General features: G+C 38.9%; 2 protein-coding genes across 2 annotated transcripts; both read right to left on the minus strand.

Moving 5' to 3' along the window:
• Positions 1–1,001: 1,001 nt before the first annotated feature.
• On the minus strand, positions 1,002–8,592 carry LOC110713070 (serine/threonine-protein kinase STY46-like). The gene is made up of 11 exons (XM_021891535.1): positions 7,982–8,592; positions 6,415–6,489; positions 5,436–5,552; positions 4,639–4,733; positions 4,399–4,519; positions 4,222–4,301; positions 3,173–3,232; positions 2,866–2,987; positions 2,700–2,785; positions 2,509–2,624; positions 1,002–1,610 (listed from the first exon to the last, which is right to left on the minus strand). The coding sequence occupies exons 1-11, from the start codon at positions 8,294–8,296 to the stop codon at positions 1,484–1,486; spliced, it is 1,314 nt and encodes a 437-aa protein (XP_021747227.1). The 5' UTR covers positions 8,297–8,592; the 3' UTR covers positions 1,002–1,483.
• Positions 8,593–10,013: 1,421 nt separating this feature from the next.
• On the minus strand, positions 10,014–15,261 carry LOC110713080. The gene is made up of 5 exons (XM_021891546.1): positions 14,778–15,261; positions 11,202–11,301; positions 10,991–11,126; positions 10,428–10,523; positions 10,014–10,338 (listed from the first exon to the last, which is right to left on the minus strand). Exons 1-5 carry the CDS (start codon positions 15,175–15,177, stop codon positions 10,216–10,218), a joined length of 855 nt encoding a protein of 284 aa, XP_021747238.1. The 5' UTR covers positions 15,178–15,261; the 3' UTR covers positions 10,014–10,215.
• Positions 15,262–22,263: the final 7,002 nt, after the last annotated feature.

Raw genomic sequence — 22,263 nt, forward strand, 5'->3', positions numbered from 1 at the left:
TAAGACTAATGTCTTATTCATATACTTTCTTTATAGTGCATAGTTGAAAATGTTTATGCTCAAACAAGGCAAATAGATGAAACAAGGATGGAGAGTGCCGCTTAATCACCCCTCTTTCTTTTTCCTTACGTATTAATACCCAATTTTAATTTGGAAATGGTAAATGAAATGAAATAGTGCTAAGCAATTGTCATTTATTAAAACATTGCTCCCATTCTTTAGTAGGAGCTGCCTCTACACCTATTATGTAGAGGATTAGAGGTTTGCGCAACCAAACTTTAAATTAGAGGAAGTCATTTCTTACCTAAGAAAGGTTAAATTTTAATAATCGTCCGCCTGCAAGAACTTGCTTTGATAGGTGTTCTCCACAGATCTTATTCATCCTTATGCTTCTCCCAAAACACTAATCTTATGTTCCTAGGATTAAAGAAAAGGAGAGGGAAAAGAATACTGGCAGCTGGTTGAAGAAAAGAGGGGTTTAAACACTTGAAAATGAGGCTGCCTCAGTTAATCTCCGTGATAAACAAATTTCGTTTATCACGGAGTAAAACCGCTACCTCAAGTAGCAGTTTTGAGCAAAACCGCTATTTGAGGTAGCGGTTTTGCCTTAAAACCGCTACTTGAGGTAGCGGTTTCAAGGCAAAAATTACACTTTTGCCCCCGTGATAAACAAAATATGTTTATCACTGAGATAAACTTGTATTTCCTCCTTGAAAATTAAAACAGATTCCTTCTGAACTTCTATAAGATCAAACCCCTTCATTGAAACTCCAAAGTCAGTGCAAAATAGGACGAGAGTAATTTACTTCGTAGCATGTTCAATCATTTTGGTAGTGAAACACTAGATATCAAAACTTTTAGGAATACAATGGGCCTTCTCGTGAAGTAGGTGTTTTTAAGTTTACAAAAGAAACATTTATAGCTGTCCATCAGACTTAATGTCATCTTTCAAAATGTCAATAACAGCAAGCGAAGGAAGAAAAATAAGAACTCTTATGCAATTGCACAACACAGTCTTAAGAGCTGCTAACTTTATCTTCTTAAAATCTACCAAAGAAGGCAGTTGTCAATCTTGTCATTTACAAGGCATATGAAAATGGAAAAAAAAAAATGTCAAATGACAGATTACAAAGCGTAGTACACAAATAATACAATATACAAAGAACATAAAAATATTGTAATTTTAATATGTATACACGACCAGTCATAAAATAAGCCCACCCAAGGCATATATGACTCAGAATGAATATTTGGAGTCGGAAACCTATAATGTTTGAATAAGGTTGTGTTGGCTAGAATCTGATATAGCTAATGATTCGATTAAAAATAATTGAAGCTAATAAACAGGTGTATCACTCTTCAAAATGAACAAGGGACTATTTATCTAGAAATGGCAATACCTTAAGCCAGAATTGGACATCAACAGTGTTGGCATGAATAACTAGCTAGTTGTCAGACCACAAGCGTCATAATGCAGAGTTTGTCATCCAGAAAAAAAGTGCCAGTGATGCTCTGCTGGAAGATTGTCCTTAATTTTCTCAAGTCTCTTAAGAATCTCCAGAAAGGTAGGCCTCTGGTTCATATCAGCAGCCCAACACTGTTCAGTTAACCTGTATGAACACCCGAAGACAGTAAGCATCACAAGTGAAGAGCTCAAAATTTGCAAATTTCATTGTAGAAATACACAGCATTCCTAAAAGCAAGTAAGAAAGCAACTAGGCTTCACTGTCTAAATCCAGATAACAATCACGATTCATGACCACCCACCTCAGGTAAGAATGTCTGTGTTCAACCCCACCCCCATCTCCACACACATACAGGCAAATATAAAATTCCAAGCAAAATTGTAAACAACAATGAAAAAAAGGGGAAGACTACAGGACCATAACTTAGGAACAGAAAGATGAAGAAAGTTCACATTTTGTTCATAGGACAGCAAAATATATGTAAACTTCCTACAGCACCAACACCGCCCCCCCCCCCCCCCCTCCTCCTCCCCAACAAGAATTATGATTCACGAGCACCCACCCTAGGTAAGAATGCCCATGTTCAATATCCCCAACCCCCACACGCAGAAAGTAAAAAAAAAACAAAAAAGAGGCCCCAACGAAATAGTGAACAATAATGAAAACAGAGTAAGACAACAGGAACATAATGTATGGACACAAGGATATAGCAGACAATAAACATTTGGATCAATGAACAGTAAGCAATAGCAAAATGAGAGCCCAAATATTAGATACGTGTAAACTTCCGAGACCATCCACCCCCCCCCCCCCCCCACACCCCCACCCCCCAACACACACACACTCTTTGAATAACATAAGATTGTAGTCAAATGGGATTGTAGTCAAATGGTCTGACCACAGCAACCAAAAGGTCATTTAATTCAAACAAAAAGTCAGAAAAAGGACAAACTTGTAAGCTGAAAGCTCCAAGGTCAAGCGATACACAAATGGGTAGAAAAATGTTAGATTTCAGGAACATTGTACTTTAAGTTAAGCTTACTCTTTCAAATCTGGGACAAACCCTTTGGATCTAATGGTAGGTCTATGTCCTTCAGCCACATATCTTGCTGCCTCATATGGTTCATAACTTGACAAGGGAGGCTCTCCCTCAATCATCTGAGAAAATACAAGTTTATGAGGAATAAAGTTGAATACTGTAACTTCCATTCAACATCAATATAATGAACTCACCTCATATAATATCATGCCGAAGGAGAAGACATCAACCTTTTTGTCATATTTCCGATGCTTGAAAACTTCTGGAGCCATATAACGGTCTGTATTTATTCAATCAAACCATTAAGAACGAGTATGCATAAATAATATCCAATCAAATACAGAAGTACAAATTACTCACAGCTTCCTGTCTCCCCAGTCAACTTATATACATCATGAGCATGTTGTACCCTGATGAGCTTGCTCAGTCCAAAGTCTCCGACTTTTAAATGGTCTGCATTAGAGTTGACTAAGAGAACATTCCTGAAATCATTGCCAAAGCGATAAAGGTTATCAACCATTACGATGAGTGTCAACCACATCTTCTCGGGAGTTAAAGATAAGTGAACATACAGAAGAATGCTACATGCACAATGTAAAAATATTCCATAGGTGTGACCAATTCAAACCCTCACCCCTAATAGAGTGAAAAACACAACTGCACTAACCTTGGCTTTAAATCTCGGTGGATAATGACATTAGGTTCATTATGAAGATAAGCCATTCCTCTGCAAAGAAAAAAGAAAAAAAATGAAGATGTGAGATTAACCAATTTCACAATTTAACCACAACATCAACAGCATAAGGTCTCCAAGATAAAGATCTCAGACTTAAATAATCGTTGTCCATAACTGACCATCACAATTTAAGTTTGTAGTCTTCAAGGTTGATCCTTGACCATCAATAAGTTATACTTCATCAATTCTAAACATTTTCACCATTTACCTTTTGAGAAAATTTAACAAATACTGCATCATTTAGAAAATTGTATACCTCCATTTACAAATGTACACTGCACACACCCAATATATTCTTGTTAATACTTGTTGCTTTCCTATATACCCTTGTTAATACTAGTTACTTTAGTCAATGCTTGCAATCACATGGGTAACTGGACAATTTAGCCTTTCTTTCAATTCTTGTTATCCATTTTCTAAATCCCCATGCACTCCACTCATGGTGTAATTTTATTAGAATGAAGAAAGTATAATGGCTACATATATAATAAAAAACATGTCCAATTATAATGATCATTTTTATTTGGGAATAATCTATCATAATACCTATTCTTCCAGTCTCAAAATATTTTTTCATTCGTTTTTCTTAGTTGACACATTTTGACTTTTGACACTATTCATAAACTTTACTTTGACTAGCCTTTGTGATTTATATTTATGATAAAACATATTCATGTGGGATCTTTATTTGAATCGCCTCAATGTATATTTTATCAATATAAACTTTTTATAATTTTTACTTGATGAATAGATATATCAATAGTTAAATTTGTTCATTGGAAAACATGATAAAAGAAACATGTCAACTAACAAAAACGGAGGAAGTTTAAGAAAAGTATTCCCTCTGACCCTAATTGATGGTCCTATTCAGAATCTTTAGAGATACCAATGCTTACAGAATCTAATAGTTTAAGAAAAAATATGTACTCATGTGGGATCTTGTAAAAAGATAAATTGCACCAAACAAAACTCTAGGATACCTTGCAATGTCCAATGCAAAATTTATAGCTGTTGATGGACTAAGAGCTCCCTTTTCTTTAAGATACTGATGTAGATCACCCTAGAAGAGATATATAAATGGATAATCATAATCACCAGCTAGTCAGTAATAAATTAAGGATGAAGCAGGTATAGATATATATTTGCAAGCAATATACCCCTCTCAAATATTCCGTGATCAACATCAAAGGCTTTTTCTCAGTCACAGCTCCAAGGAATTGTACAATGTTAGGATGACGAAGCTTCACCAGTAAAATGACTTCATGTCTAAAATCCTGACTGAAGAAGCAAAATGGAAGTAAAAACCAGTATGCATTTTTAATAATAATATACAATAATAGAGTTGTCTACATCACATGCTCATCTGAAAAGATCCCATCTTTGAAATTTGATCTTACATGACTAATCTATCATCTGAAAGAGATGGAAGTATGCGCTTAACTGCAACTGGAGTCCCTCGCCAGTAGGCTTTCAAAATCTCACCAAATGATCCCTGCAGGAGTCAAATATTATCAAAGGCAAACAAAACAAAGAAACTACTAGAAAATAACCGCCTTGATGCATATGCAGCATTGACTTGAAAAAATAATAACATAACCAAGAAGAGCCTAAGATTGGTACAAATGAATTACCATCAAGTTGACAATGTTCCTAAGGTTCAGATGATTTCTATCTTTATATTTGCTTCACAAGAGTATCCACTCCTTTTCTCCTTATTTTTTCAGAATTATTTTCTGGCGTGTGGAAGGATAGGTTCCCCCCCCCCCCACACACACACACACAAATCCCCCACCTCTCCACCAAGCCATGAATTGATGATCACCACCACCCTATTATTTTAGTACCTAATTGATACCTATTAGTCTATTACCTCTAATTCTTTCACTTAATTCCAAGAAAAGCTACCAGGAAGTTGGGCAAAGATAATAAAGGCACCATTACTCCATAAACTTCACCACACGTATATTAGGAGCTGTGAAGTGGTCAATTCTTTAAATCTAAATTTCATCTTCAATTTTTTTTGTTCATTGAGTATCAGAATGGGTAATAATAAATTCAATCAGAAGATAAACAGGAAAAGCAAGAATAGAATTAGAAATAAGCTGTCAAAAATCTAACCTTTTTAAATCATAAACTAGACATTATTACAAGTGGTCTGAAGCTACTTATCACTAATGCAAAGATAGAGTCACACCTTTCCAATTATTGCTGAGTGCGAAAAATCCAGCTCAGAAGGGTCAATCTCCCAGTCACACTTGTTTGGTTGGGGTGGGGGCACAGCTTTTGGTTCAAAATGGCTCCCATTTTGTCCCTGAAAATTGAAATCACTCAGAGATCATGGAAATTACTAACTATTATGACATGAATCCAAACAAAGCAGAGCAGAGGCTGAAATTAGTAACACTGAAATGCTAAAACGATAGACATACATGCTTCTGTCCATGAATGCAGTCATGAGAAGAAACAACGAGTAACAAATTTGAGTCACAAAATATTATCACAATTTCTATAAAATAGACACAAGAAAAGCAATAATGTTGGTGAAAAATATAGATTCCAATAACAGACACTGTTGACATTTTAAACAAAGGAGTTTTCTTCTCAATAGTCTACAATGCATAGGCAACAGTGATTACCGACCAGTACATATATAACATCCACATAAATGAGAAAATTTAACTTCCAAACAATATTATCTGTGTTTGGTACTTCACGCTATTTTAGGATAGACATATCAGATTGCGTTTGTGAAAGAGTCCAAAGCGAACTTAAAAATAATTGAAATGACGCTTGTGAACCACATAATCCACTCTTACGGATTTCCATATTCAAGGTAGCTTCATTTCATACAGTTTTATAGTTCATTTTTTAAAGAAAGTTCTAATTGTGAGCTAATGACCTTTCAAAGAAAACAAGTTCATAAGTTCATATTATTACAGAGTCTAACTACGGGGCTAATGACTTTTCTGAGAAAAGAAATTCACAAACAGAAATACTTTAACCATATCAATGGATAGGGAAGAACCAAAAAGGCATGTTACAATTCAGAGGATAAGGTGCACAAGTTGATTGAAATATATTTCCAGCTGAAGAGCACGTACACCACGGCGTAGCTACAATTATAAAGCCAAATTCAGAAAGAGGACCTACAAATGTGCCGTAATTAAACTTACATAAGACAAACCGCCATATGTTTTCAAAAGCTCAAGCATTCCATGTTTTTTTGCACCTTCGGCATCAGCTAGAGGCTGTCATGAAACAAGAATCTATTTTAAAATGCAATCCAGCTAGTTTCTTCTTGAAATAATAATTAAAAAAGAAAAACAACAAAGGAAACAGCAGCATCCAGATCACAATATGCCATGTAATAAAAGTGACGCTTTAGTCTAGGCGTCAAGACTTTTACCCTTCAGAATCCAATTCAATGGCTCAAATTTCATCGTTCCCTGTACCATACTACACCATATCATTACAGATATAAACCAATGCCAGTACCAAACTTTAAAGAAGCTTAAGGTGGGAAGGAGCAAACTTTTTACAGCTTTAACCAAACAATTTTGAAAGAAGCGCCAGAAGCAACTAAGGGGGAAGGGGCAAACTTGTTACAGCTTTAACCAAACAATTTTGAAGAAGCTATTTTAACCGTACAGCAACAATCACAAACGGAATCAACAATGTTGCCTAGTTAAAATGTTCTTGAAGTAGGTCAAAGTGCACATCGTGAAAGATAGCATTTCATAACATAACGTAACATTAAAACCTCAGAGAAAAAGGTTAAATTTAGGCCTGCAAATTAAAATCAATTAGTTCAACATCTAAAGGTGAAACTTGATCAAAAATTAAAATCACTAGAATCACTGAAATCTGAAAATAATTAAAAAAAAATAATAATAATAATAATAAAAAACAAAAAAAAGTGATTGAATAAATCAACCAAATCAGTTAGTGATTATTATGAGAGGAAAATGATATTTCTACGAATCCCTACCCCTGGCTTCATTTCTGCATGACTCGAGAAGATAAATAAGGAAAGGGAGGAAAGAGAGAGCCTTCAAAGAGAAAATTAGCTCTTTTCATTTCTTCTAATAGTTTTGAACTTTGAGTTTAGTGACAAATTGATCAATAAATCGCTGAGCAACAATTAAGAGAGGAAGAAAAAGAATGTTGAGAGAGAATTCATGTTTACCAAAAAAGAGAATTCATGAGTGGCAAATCAGCTTTCAGTATTTATAAATTTTCTTCACTTAAAATAAATTTGACACAAAATATTTTCTAAAAAGCATTGACATTAGTAGTCATCTCATCAATCGAAGTTGACATTAACAAAAGAACCTTATCTCAAATTCATCAATAATCCAACAATAATCATATCTCATAATTTTGCATTTATTCTAAAAGCAACCGCAATCCTCAAATCTTATTGAAATCACATAAGTAGAAACAGAATCTGGCATAAATTATCTTTGTTCTTCTAACATTCCAAAAAAGACAACTAAAATTCCAAAATTAATATTCTACTGATACGATCAAGAAACTTCACCGAATTCCAAAAATCACAAACAAAATACCTAAATTCATACATTTACCAAAATTTCAAAATCATACTAAACATTCAAGAACACCAAATTTCAACCTCAATAATTCCAAAATAATTACCAAATCAAGCATAGATTACCAAATCAAAAACACTGAATTTTCGCAACAAAAAAAAAATATTAAATAATAGAGATCGAATAATACGGTGTTCCTCCAGCGATCTTGAGCGTTGACATCAGCGCCAAAATCAATCAAACACTTAGCAACATCGATCCAACCATGAAGCGAAGCAACATGAAGAGGAGTTCGATTATCGTAATCCCTAGCATTAACAAGGGTAGGATCTTCTTCTAGAAGCTTCCGGACCGCAACGGCGTCGTTTTGATGAGCATGCCATAGAATTGCTGACGTTTTGCTTACCCTAGCTTTATCCTTATCCTTTTGCTTCTCCACTACTTTGCTCGGCGGTGCTCCGTCCATTGACGGTGATTCTGACGAAATTTCACCGGCGTCGCTCATTCTCCGGTTAATCGGACGGTTAGAAATGAATCTGGAAATTTGGAAGAAGAGATTTCAAGGAAGAGAGGGAGAAAGGGGGGAAGTGGAAAATGTGTGTATCCGTTATTCTGTTTGTTGTTTTTGTTTTTGTTTTTTTTGTTTTTTTTTTTTTTGCCTTTTTTTAATTTTATACGGAGTACAAGTATATTGTTTATCTTTATTCAATTATTTATGATACCGAGTATTTTGTTTTTTTATTTCATAAATAATTTGTCAAACAGAAAAGTTACTGGATTAGATTTGATTCGTTCCTATTTTGGTTCTTAAATGAAATTATTTTCCTTTCTTTCTTTTTTTTTTTTTTAATTGGCCAACTTTTAGTTTAGTGGCGAGTGCATTCAACTCCATTTTTAGTTAGATTAAAAGGTCATTAATGTAGGGAAATGATTACAATTTTAGGAAAATAAGATCCTAATTTGTGGATTTTCATTGTATTTCTTGTAGTGTCGGGTCACTTGATACCTAGGCGGCTAGGCTCCCTTTTTCATTTGGTGAAAAAAATTTATTCATATACTGTATTTGATAAGTTAAGGGGTAGAATTTGATCTAGTGATTTATGGTGTTGGGTTAGTATTGAAATACTATGTGTAGTTTTTTAAACAACACATGTGAGTGTCAATAAAAGAAAAGATGGCTTGAATATTTTCACAAAGTGGATACTCCAATTATCGTCATGTGCTTTTGGGATGAAATCTTCTTGAAATTGTAAAGTGAATTAGACATGGTGTATTTTTTTGGTCTATTACTCCTTTTGTCCTATGCGTCAAATTCTTATCCTAATTTTCAGATTGTTTTATTTCTATTAAGGAGTACGGAGTAAAAGAGTAAGAGACGTGTGACATAAATAGTTTGTGTTCTAAGACTAGGTATAAATGATAGCTTATATTATCCACTGTTGTATTTTATTGCTCATAAGAATTTTTATATATTTTTAATATAATTATATAATACATGGGAGGATTTAAATCTGTGACCTATTCTACAAACACTCTCAGTCTTAGGCCAAGGCCTTATTGGTATTTATTAGACCTTATTTAATTACATATTTAGTTGAGTGATCTTCGTTATCCTTTATAATAATCTTAAGAACCTATCTCTCTTAAACCCATATAAATTCATTGATATTACAGTAAACAAGATAAATAGGATATTTGAATTGTATAACAATACTACCAGTAAATTACAACGTTAAGCGTGTGTGATTAAAATTAATGACAACATGATTCATAATATATTTATGATTATAAATCCGTACTTTCAACTTTCAACTTGATTGGAAAAAGGACGATGAAATCATGTTTATCTGCGAGTGGTACATTCTTAGAATCTTGGCCAATTTTGTTGAATAAAATTATGAGTGAATTTGTTGCAAAACAATTGACAATGACAGTTTAGCTTGCTCCGTCCAAACAGTGCTTTCAGTGACGCATCCCGCTTGAGTTCTTATTTTATTGCAAGTTTGCAACTACTTGTATTTTATTACGTGTTGTACTACAGTTTGTTTTAACGAAATTTTCTTTAAAAAAAATATATTCATGTGATAATCTTGTTAGATTGGTCTCAATTGAATGAATGTGCTACTACGGATCTCTCTCGGTAGAAAAAGTCAACTTTGATGGTGCAGCCACTCTTCAAAGCATATTAGACACCAATAGGGGGAAGAGATTCAATGGCGAAATTGACGATGAAGATAGCATCAAATAATTACATTGATATACGAAGTATGACTTTTAGTTCTGTATTCTATATACATTATAATCACTGTATAACTTGTACTACATTATGTTATATTGCTCTGTAGGATTCAGATGTGAAACCTGTGTATACGTGTTCAATTTTCAACTCTGTCTTTCTATACAATGCTGCAGAGATGAACCATGTTAGTCTTCAAGGGACCGCTTCCGAGCTCTCAAGTTAAGTTGGAGGCTTTCAGGTTGAGGTGGAGTCCTGCCTCTGCGGAATAGAACAGCCAGAGCTCTTGATTTTCGGCAAAGGTCAAAAACCTGTACAAAAAATATATTAACTTCAGGTTTTGAAATCGGATGATTAAGTAGAATAAGTACAATTGGAAAGACAGGGTTTAGTTTCTTACAGACGATGCTTCTATCTCAGCGACACCTTCACAACCTTGACCCCCACCTTGCATTAGGTCACAGTATCTTACCGCTTCATTTTGGTCTTCAAATATCTGTAGTGACACAACTGCTAATATTAGAAATAACAAAATTCCAAGTAGATTACAAAGAGAACAAAAAGGGACATTGGAGACTAGTACGGAGTAGTAAGCTTCCCAGTCACAATTTACCTATGCAGAGAGTCCATGATGCATGTATCAAATTTTTGTCTCCTTAAGTTGTTGGAGTATCATATCCAACATAGATCTACTTTCATGCATAGTCCAACATTTTTGGAGGCACTTTCCAATAAGTTGGATGCATACTTAATGAATTGAGAAAAAGACAACTGCTTAATTATGTGTACCAAACAGTTTAACTAAATAAGGCCTTAGTACATAGGGAGGTATATATCTTTGCAAGACATAACAGAAACAGTCCATAGTCTTAATATAATGAGGATTCAGCAGCACAATACACCCAACCTAACCCCAAGTATAGCACACAGAACAAGACTTAAGATGGTAGGAAAGAGTCTTACAAGTATTCCCTCCCTTACGTCCTCCACGACCATTTGAAACTTCTTGCCACTTCTTGACTGCTTGGTCTGACTTCCAAATTCGGAGCTCAATTTGTGCCCCTTTGAAAACAATAACCCAAGCTCCCTTTCAACTTCACTGTAACAGGAAATCTAAACGTTATCATGGAAACAGCTAACCTGCTTTGGAGGTAAAAGGGAAGGAGTCACTAACCTGCGGTTCCTTCGAGTTTTCATTGTGCATAGTTGGTTTTCCTTCTGCGTTAGGACATACACAGGTTTTGTAGTTTCCCTCCATGGATTGTCATCCAGCACTAAAGAAGAAAGAATGAACACATTATTTCAAGCAACAGAAAAGCAATGTATGATATTGCTATAGCTATATTACTGAATCCCACTGAAATCACTTGCATTATGAAAAGCAGCATATATATAAACATCCAAATTCCAGAAAACACTTTCATTGACTGAGCATGCTTACAGAATTAGTTGGCAGTTGACCTCTGTTGCCTTCTTGTCAGTGTTCTAATATCCTGTATGGCTCAATTCTTATTTTATAATAGGCACACATACATGTTATGTTGGGAAATAAAGACCTACTCGTAGCCTCGTAGAATAGTGCAGCTTATGTTCCTAGACTTCTTATGTTATTAATTAAGCTTGTTAGTTGTTTTGGATTGGTAATAGGAATATGTTTAGTTATTATCTTAAATACATTAGGTATATGTTATCAGCACTGTTACAAAAATTTAATTTGAGCTCAGATTTGTTCAGAATAAAGGTAAATAAATCGTATTTCTTCATATTTTATTAAGTGAGCATTGAACAGCATTTCCTATGCAACTTCGCAGGGTTCATCAACAACTTGCATTTTAAAAGTATGGAAATGTTTAACTGAAAGACATCATGTAATGCATTAGATTTATGGGGAGAGGAATTATACTATTATAGGTAGTACAGTATGACTTGTATTTTGAGGAGGAAGATAAGTGAGTTAGAGGAATATTATAAATAGAGCTCATTAGGTAGAAAGAAAATATAATGAAACTGATGAGCGATTTATTTCACTTTGATTAGCTTTTAGTTGGGAATGTTCAGCCAATCAAAGCTAATACAGCTGATCAATTTAATTAAGGAGATTACATAATTTGTCAAATATAGTGCCTTAGGCACCCCTTGGAGGAACTAATTTACTAATTTGCCTTTAATATTCAACAAATTTACCAACATAACACATAATACACCTTTGCTCGTATATAATAGATATAACTTGGGCGCATTCATGTGAGACAAAGGGAATAATATCTTATCACATTAGGAATTGTCTTCTTAGGTTCCTTGGTCAGTGTGTTTAACAAACTTGTGGGTTCTCAATCCAAGAATCCTTAGAATAAACTTATTGCAAATGTCTTCATGCAATTAGATGTCATATGCTACATGCACCTTCCTACCAAGTAGCTACAAAGGCCAAACCCACGCGGTCTTCTTGTCTTTCTCATAAGCAAGCATTAATTGACTCACCCTTGCAAAAAGAGTTGACTCACTCTTGCAACAAACCGAAGCCTTTATAGTAGCCCAATTGCCCAAATACAACCACTTGACCTTAGTATTTTTTCAAACATCAAGTCCATACCAACTCCATATCCACTAGCCATTCTTTTAATGTTATACCATCACTGTCGCTTCATTGGTACATGTTTTTCAGAGTACTCCCTTTAAAAAGATTTAAACTTGTTTAGAGAATCCAAAGTAATACCATTCAGAATTTTCAACAACCCCTCTACAACAAGTACCAGCAAGCCATGTCAATGAATTATAACCGTCAAGATATTAAATGAATGTAAAAAATGCTCGCATTGGGACCTGAAGATAAGAAAAGAGATTGTAGCCTTTCTAGGTTGCAGAACATCACCTTATCCTCCGATTGAAGGAGTTCTGAGTCAAAAATGAAAGGATCATGGATGTAAAAGAGAGAAGGAATTTCATCCCCAAGTTTGGGTGATAATTTAAAAATTATGGCACAAAATCACAAGGGTAATGCAAAGATCCAGAACCCATACAGAGTGTGATATGCAGAAGGGATTAGGTTCTTCCCCTCAACTCGCTTTTCTTCTCACTAGATGTCCTTTTGAGACACACGGTTAGACTGAAGCAAGGATAAAGAGAACAAAGTATAACCCTTTATTGAGTGGACTCAAGCTACCAGACAAAGGTATGTGTCGTCCAACAGTCCTGCTCAAACTAAATTTTTTTAAAGAATGTTATCGATTTCCAAGTGTCTAGGTAATCCTTGAAAAAACTATTTTTACTTACAAAACAATGACTCAGACACCCCTTGGAGGAACTAAACTCTGCATAATAGTGAATCTCAAGTGACCAATGACCAACATTGGCAATATACCTCATTACCTCCCTTTGATTTTTCTACTAGTTTGTTTCAATAAAGATTCACTCCTTTAATTTGTCAATTTAATGGCAGTGAAAATTATGCCTTTCTCATTAGAAAATATGTAGTAATTTGATTTTAAACATTCTCAGCTTCTTCTAAACCTTTGAGCCTAAAGTCCATGATGAATATAATTCCACCTAACAGGCTAACAGCTCAAATCTTAGGATCAAGGACAATTTGTGCCTTTTGAAAAAAGAGATCTTATCACATAACACATCTTACTGTTGCAAATTATTCCAAACTCATAAAACTTCGATCCCCATCTTTTACATCAAACTCATGATAACCAACAAAGGCAACAATTCAGCCCAACTTCAAAAGTTTGCAATATGCAAAATATCATAATAAAAGACCTAAACACCACCATACATACCATTACCATTACCATATTCTTATCTTAATTCCGAAGATCAGCAAATGAGCCCTATTCATAGCTACTCACAATTCCCTGATCAAATGCTAGTAAACCAGATGAAAAACAAATCCTAAATTCAAAGAAATACCCAAGTCCCCCAACAGCTACTAGTTCTACAAACCATATTCAACAACTCACATGTACAGTTATCGACCTTTTCAAATGGGCCTCAGCTGCACCCATCAAGAAAGAGTAGCATTATCCACTCTAGTCAAGAGGTCTTTTCTCAAAACCAAATTAGTAACGGAGGTGGCTCCTCGAGCTCATAAGCAAGTTATCATCTTGAATTATCTACTTTAGTCCAAAGCTCTTTTCTCAAATCAATTAGTAATAGGAATAGCTCCTCGAGCTTATAAGCAAGTTATTATTTTGAATTATCTACTTTAGTCTGAAGCTCTTTTGTCAAATCAGTAAGTAATAGGAATAGCTAGCTCCTCGAGCTTATAAGCAAGTTATTATCGTGAATCATCTACTTTAGTCCGAAGCTCTTTTCTCAAATCAATTAGTAATAGGAATAGCTCCTCGAGCTTATAAATAGGTTATTATCTAAAATTATCCGCTTTAGTCCGGAGCTCTTTTCTCACATCAATTAGTAACAGGAGTAGCTTTTCGAGCTTACAAGAATGTTATAATTTCAAATTATCCACTTTACTCCAGAGCTCTATTCTCAATTCAATTAGCAATGGGAGTGGCTCTTTGAGCTTATAAGTTTGTTATTCACTTATTGCTCTTCTCTGGCAAATCATGATGAGAATTTTCACACGAGGTTTCAAAGATGATCATATACTAATACTAACAAACATCTTAATAATTTTCAACTCCAATAATCATAATTATAAATATAACCAAAATCAAATCAAAACCTACTAAAACCTAAATTAAACCAAAAAAACTCAAAATTAAATTGAACCAAAAAAAATAGGTACCGTCATAGCTGCTGGAATCGAGTGATTGGTGAAGATGGCGGCGAATATCGTAAGCACGAGACGAAACCTGCTTGACAAACTCATCTGAAGTTCCGGGGATAGTTCCGTCCAACTGCAAAGCTTTATCAACCTCAACATCATCATTATCATCGTCACTACCGCGTTTGACATCACCGTTGAATCCGGCTTCACTATCGGAGTTGTCGGAAGATTTAGATAGCAACACCCCAACATTGCGCCGCCTCCGCCGCTGCGAAAGCGAGGAATCGGAAGACAAAGGAGGAGAGAGAAAGGGGCGGTTGTGAATCCGAGGAGGAAAGGGAAAGTGGAGAGGAAGTTTGAGAGTATGGGGTGGAGGTGGTAGCATGATTGAAGGAGATACAGAAGACAGAGAATCCATTGCTTTTCTTGCTTTAGGAGGTTTTCCAATTCTTTGGAACAAGTTCTTGCTGAAATTAGGGAGTGACAAGCAACTTCAAATATAGATCTAGGATGTTTGTTTAGGGGGATAAAAAGGGTGGGACAAGAATTAAAAAATAGGAATAGAAAAAATGTAGTGTTTGTTTATGGGGTGTTAGGTTAATTAAGTTGGAATATATTGGTATGGAATCTTATGTTAGAGAAGTATGAAATCTGTTTTGGGGTTTTTTATGTGTCCTGCGGGAGAGTTATAATTCCGAGACTGAGCTTGCTGACCGGCTGTACCTGCAAAATAACGGAACTCCGATTGGGTGGAGTTCCGCCTCCGACGATCTAATTAGAATGCGTTCGAAGTGAATAGTGCAGAAAAGTAAATGGTTTCCCTCTGATTCAGAGAGAATAAATGTTGTTTGCTTTTTGTGTTTTTGTGTTTAATTTTTTGGATGCCCCATAAATGAGGTATTTTCCTCTATCTATAGGGCAGGGGGAACAGCGTCCCTGCCAAATAAGGGCCTGCCACGTGTCAGCCTGGGATTGGCTCCCATTGGCCCTTTCTGGGGCTGACACGTGTCAGCCTCTAATTGGGCCACATGGCATAGGTAATTTTTACCCTAATCATTTGCCCCTCACAGACGACACGTGGCTTGCCACGTGGCATCTGTGACATGGCATGCCACGTAACCCTAGGTGACGGTTGTCACCATCTGGGAAGGGGATGGTTGGTCTCCTTCCCTCCTTTTTTTTTTTTTTGAACAGAGGGAGGCGACGATTCGTCTCTTCCCTCCAATTTTTTGAATTTGAACAAGGGGAGGTGACGGTTCGTCTCCCCTTCTATAAAAGAAACCTCCCCTGATCATTTGCAACATTTACAAACTTCCAAAACTTGAAAGAAGAGCTCTGACCCCGGCTGCTGTTAAACACAACCATCATCCTCTTTCTTCACATCCGGCTTGACTTTGAAGACGTCTGCTCATCCCCGGCTGAGGTAATTTTGAAACCTTTCCTTGATTTCATTGCCTACCCATCCGGATTTTAGATAGCTTTACTTGGATCACCCCATCCGGTGTAATACCGTATGGGGTGACCAGCCGGATATATATACTTTTTGATCACCCGGAATCTTGGAAAATTTCCTCTAAGCTCTTGATAGACCCCCATCCGGTGTAAACCTCATGGGCTGCTGTTGAGTAGTTTTTGATTGTTTTCAAAAGCTTTCAAGGGACCCCCATCCGGTTATGACCGCCTGGGGGGTCTTTGAACGACTTTTTCCAAGGCTCCTCTATGTACCCCCAACCGGTTTTAACCGTCTGGGGGGCATTTGGGTAGATGCAGGATCTTTCCCAAGAGCTTTCATTAAGCCCCCATCCGGTCTTAACCGTCTGGGGTGCTCTTGGGTAAACTTTGATTTTTTCCCAAAAGCTTTCAATAGACCCCCATCCGGTATTCACTGTCTGGGGTGCTTTTGGGTAAACTTTGATTTTTTCCCAAAAGCTTTCAATAGACCCCCATCCGGTATTCACCGTCTTGGGTGCTTTTGGGTAAACTTTGATTTTTTTTTTCCAAAAGCTTTCAATAAACCCCCATCCGGTATTAACCGTCTGGGGTGCTTTTGAGTCATTTTGACCAAAAGCTTTGACTAATACCGGATGGGGTGTTTTTGGGTAAGTTTGACCAAAAACGTTGACCAATACCGGATGGGGTGTTTTTGGGTAAGTTTGACCAAAAACGTTGACCAATACTGGATGGGGTGTTTTTGGGTAAGTTTGAACAAAAACGTTGACTAATACCGGATGGGGTGTTTTTGAGTAAGTTTGACCAAAAACGTTGACTAATACCGAATGGGGTGTTTTTGGGTCAGTTTGACCAAAAACGTTGACTAATACCGGATGGGGTGTTTTTGGGTAAGTTTCTAATTTTCCGGTTGTTTTATTTTTGCAGATATTGATTGTGACCGTCTGCACTAGTACCAATCAACTTCAACTTCCAGCTTTCAGTACTAAGGTACCGCCTTTACTTCTTACAATTCTTTATCAATTTTCCGGCTGAATAGGTAGTTAGAAATGGACTCACCCAACACACACATGGCACACCCTAGGACTGATGTCAACCGGTCACCAAGTACGGCTGAGTCTAGGACTGGGGATGCCGCCTGGGAGTGTTTGGTCCACTCTTGTGATAAAAATCCGACCATCTCTGCTCATGTGCAGGACAGAATGGCCCGTACTCGATGGACGGCGGTTGATCCTGACTACCAGTCCGAGGACTCGGCCGACCCTCCGGTTGATGATGTCCCATACGACCAACCGGGGGTCCCCAATACCCCCAGCGATAGAATTCTCGAGGGGTCTGACTCTGGCGGAGAGGAGACTGCCCAAAGATCCGTCTCCTCTTCTTCTGCCACAACATCCGGGGAGCCGGATGCCCCTGAGGCAGATAAGGACGCCTACAAATGGCCGGGCATGAACAATCCTACCGAGGCGTCAATGAGCGCCCAGGACATTGTGACCCTTAACGCCACACTGCCAGCATTTTTGGCGAAGAAGCCGGTAGGGGACGGCTGGGACTTAGTGGTGCCACCGGCTGATGCAACGGTTGTTTGGGACGACAACCGGGACCATGCAGACAATTACTTTGGCTGCTACGAGGCGGCCTTCAAAGCAGGTCTCCGGTTCCCACTGCACCGAACGATCAAGGCCATACTAAGGGGGTATGACTTGGGCATTTGGCAACTCACACCCAACTCTTGGGTGAACATTCTGGTCTTTATCGCCGCCTGCGAGATGCAGGACGTGACGCCAAGATGGGAGGCGTTCGCGCACATGCACTATTTAAGCCGTGCCCTAGGCGGCTGGAATGGGTGGTATACCCTAACCACGCATCCGAAGTTCATGATGACCCTGGACAAGCCGTCCAAGTGGTCAAGTTGGAAGAGTAAGTTTTACATGGTGTCATCACCATCTCTCCAACTGAACCGGAGGCTGCGTACCTACAACACGCAGCCGTTGCTCATTGGCAAAAAATGCGCCCTTCCAAAGATACCAGGAGAGGTCTGGGATCAAATTATGGAGCCGAGGCTCTTTAAAAAGACAACCATGCCCCTGGATGACGGGACACACATCATTGTCCCCAAATTCTGGGTCCCGCATCCGGACTGGTTGAGAGACGAGGCGTTCCTTTCCGCCTGCGGTCTGAGTACTATGTTCTCAAAACGTACGTCCAAGTTAACCAGCCTTTCTATCTGCCTGTATTGTGCTTGGAAAATATCTAATTGTTTTCTTTTATTTTTCAGAGAAAGGGAAAGAAATGGTTTCACCGGATATGACCCCGGCAAAATCAGCGGCTGAGATCCGCAAAGAGCAGCTTGAGAAGAAGCGAGCTCAAGTTGCGGCCCGGAATGAAGGGTTAAGTAACGGATGCCTCTCTAGTTTTTACCGGATGTATGAGTCGCAACTTATACTCTAAAAACCGGATGTATGAGTTGTAGCTCATACACTTGATACCGGGTGTATGAGTTGTAGCTCATACTCTTTACACCGGATGCATATTAACTTATGCTGATGCTTTCAACTTTTTCTTTGCAGTCGGGGAGCAGGACGGTTCCTCGCTCCATCCGGTAGATGACAAAGAGACCCGGCGAGGAACTCTTTCAGCCGGCCTCTACCCGCCAAAGAACTGTTCCTCTTCCTCCTCCCGTCTCAAGTGCCAGGCTGCCTGCTTAACACGAGCGGTCGACCTCTGGTGGAAAGAGCCTTCGAGGCTTCATCCCTTGCTCCCAGACGGGAGAAACTGAAACTGAGGAGCCGGAGGCTCCTTTTGGCCGGGTGCTTGCTGTAGCATCCGGCTCAAATGCGGCTGGGGGTGGCTCAACCCCTCAGCCACAAGCTCAAGGTATGGCTTCCCCCTTTGAACACCCCTGGCCGCTTGGACCTGTCAGAGTTAAGTCCCAAGCTTCTCAGTCGGGCGATTCTGCAGCCAACCGGCAAAATGTAGGCGGTGCTTATGCCAGATACTTAACCGGTCAATCTGTTGATGCAGAAACTTCTCGTTGGCAAGATTTACAAAATTATGCCAAGAGAATGGTCCGGACCCTTACCCGTTCTGAAAGGGAAGCGTTCCCGGGTGTTGGGCAGGTCAACATTGACCAAATAAACTCACTTCTTGCTGAGGTATGTACCGGCTGGGTTACTTTTATGCAAAATTTCATTTTGACGGATGCTTTCTAACCTTTCTTTTGCCGGCTGCGTTGCAGGTGATGTTGTAGGTGGACGGTCTCCAGGGCCCTCTCCGCAGAAAGCAGGAGAAGGTAAGGGATGCCCAAAGAAGGCCAACCGACTTAGTAGACGTCCATCAGTATAATTCACTTATGTATGAGATTCAAACTAAAGCCCGGAAGATGAAACAGGAGGAACTTCTCCGGAAAACTACGACTGCTTCTGAGTCTGCTAACAAGAAGGCAGCTCAGTTCGAGCAGAAAGTCAAGTCCCTTCAGGCAGACGTCCAGAAATTGACGGATGCTCAGAAGGAGAATGATGGGCTCAAGGCGGAGGTTGCTAGAGTGAAGGGTGAGCTTGCTGAAGCTCAAAAGGTATTCAAGGGCAAGATGGCGGCTGAGCAGACCCGCCTGATCAATGAGAATGAACGGGACTGTGAAGCCCGGATGAAGATAGCGTGGGCTATGCTCCACCCGGAAGCAGAGTACGCGTGCTTCGACCTGCGGTATAGGTACGCAAGTGAAGTATACGACGCTCAAATTCTCGGGCTGGACAAGCCGACACCCTTTGAAGAGTGGGCGCTGGCTGAGATGGAGCAGGAAGAAGAAGTGCCGGTTGAGGGTGTTTAAATCCAAGGCCAAGCTAATGAAGCTCCTCCAGCCGGCGAGGGCCAGCCGTCTCTTGATCAGCCACAACCTCAACAACCTCCGCAGCAGCAGCAGTAGTATTTTTGCTTATTTTGTTTCATCTTCCGACCTGCGTGCCGTGTACTAAATTCTTTTATCTTTTTTACCGGACGTGGGTCCGGGTAACATTATATTTATATATATATCAACCGGTTGTACCGGTTTTCTTAAGATCTTTGCAATATTTTTGTTTTCAATTGTTTCAATTTTTGCAATAATTTTACAAGTGTTGGGTACGTCTGCCCCTGGACGGGTGCGTGCTTGCTTCAAGTCAATCCAATTTGAAGAAGCAGCCGTCCATACTGCTATCCGGCTACCTTATAGTTTTAGCCGGGTGCAATACCGCTTGTAGAGAAAAAGACCATATGTAGGGTCTTTTGATAAAGACCGACTACATAGGCCTGAAGTAAAACACCGCCTGTAGGGTCTTTTAGATAAAGACCGGCTACAGGGGTTTTCAATAGAACACCGCCTGTAGGGTCTTTAGATAAAGACCGGCTACAGGGGCTTTTAATAGAACACCGCCTATAGGGTCTTTAGATAAAGACCAGCTATAGGGGCTTAAAATAGAGCACCGCCTGTAGGGTCTTTAGATAAAGACCGGCTACAGGGGTTTTCAATAGAACACCACCTGTAGGGTCTTTAGATAAAGACCGGCTATAGGGGCTTAAAATAGAACACCGCCTGTAGGGTATTTAGATAAAGACCGGCTACAGGAGCTTTTGGGCACCAATTGGTGCATAAATTCAGGGCTTCTTTGGAAACCGGATGACTGTCTTTTTGGACAAACGGTTCGTTTTTTTGAAAATTTGGCATATTATGCGCTTGCCCTTGTAGGGCTTTTCTTTGAAAGCCGGCTACCTTTGGGGCTTCAAGATTTTAGACGCCGCATGTGTTACCTTTGGGTAATAGGCGCCTGTATCTTGAATTCGAAGGATCATTCAACTTGCGTTGAGTTACGATCGCTAGAACAATGTGCCACCCGGATGGGAGATGTTCTCTTCGACGACTGAAGCTAAATTCAAATCGCCGGATGTTTGTCTTTTTGGACAGACGGTTTAAAAAGTTGGGCATATTATGCGCTTGCCCCTGTAGGGCCTTTCTTTGAAAGTCGGCTACTTTTGGGGCTTCAAGATTTTAGACGCCGCCTGTATCACCTTTGGGTAATAGGCGCCTGTATCTTGAATTCGAAGGATCATTCAACTGGCGTTGAGTTATGATCGCTAGAACAATGTGCCACCCGGATGGGAGATGTTCTCTTCGACGACTGAAGCTAAATTCAAATTGTCGGATGACTGTCTTTTTGGACAGACGATTTAATTTTATAAATGCCCGGATGCGTATTACGCATGGGACTTGGTTTTTGAACATAATGAACGGATGAGTATCCGGCTGTGCTTTGTACAATTACAAACGGATATGTGCAAGTATTTAAACAAATAAGTGCCGGCTGTGCATTGCACAACTGGGACATGATAAAAATTGACAATAAAGCTTTTTATTAATACTCTATTACAAATCATCAGAAGTAGTACTTTTTCAAGTTATCTACGTTCCAAGTTCTGGGTAGCTGCCTACCGTCTGGGGTTTCCAGGCGGTAAGTGCCGCCTCTAACTTCTTCGGTAATCCGGTAGGGCCCTTCCCAATTCGGGGTTAGTTTTCCTTGCTCATTCGCCCTACCGGTTGCCTCCATTTTTCTCAAAACAAAGTCACCTACTTTTAGAGGCCGCTTGTGCACTCGCTTGTTGTAGGCTCTCGTCATTCTCAGACGGTATATCTCATGATGCAAGGCAGCATTGCCCCTGCGCTTCGGGAGTGAGTCCAATGCAAGCTGCATGGCCTCCCAATTAGCCTCTTCGTCATAAAACATGACTCGAAGTGTTGGCTCATATAGTTCAATTGGCAGGACGGCTTCAGTGCCGTATGTCATGAGAAACGGGGTTTCACCGGTTGCCCCCTTTTCAGTCGTTTTGATGGACCATAGGACATGTGGCAATTCGTCTGCCCATAGACCACCAGCCCTTTCTATTTTCTTTTTTATACCGTCTGAGATGAGTTTGTTGAAGGCTTCAACTTGGCCGTTTGCTTGGGGACGGCCGACTGATGCAAAACAATGAGTGAAGCCTTGATCCCAAAACCAGCTCTTGAGCATTGGAGTTTCAAATTGAG

Source organism: Chenopodium quinoa, unplaced genomic scaffold, assembly GCF_001683475.1.
Source record: "Chenopodium quinoa cultivar QQ74 unplaced genomic scaffold, ASM168347v1, whole genome shotgun sequence".
In the NCBI taxonomy this organism is placed as follows: domain Eukaryota; kingdom Viridiplantae; phylum Streptophyta; class Magnoliopsida; order Caryophyllales; family Amaranthaceae; genus Chenopodium; species Chenopodium quinoa.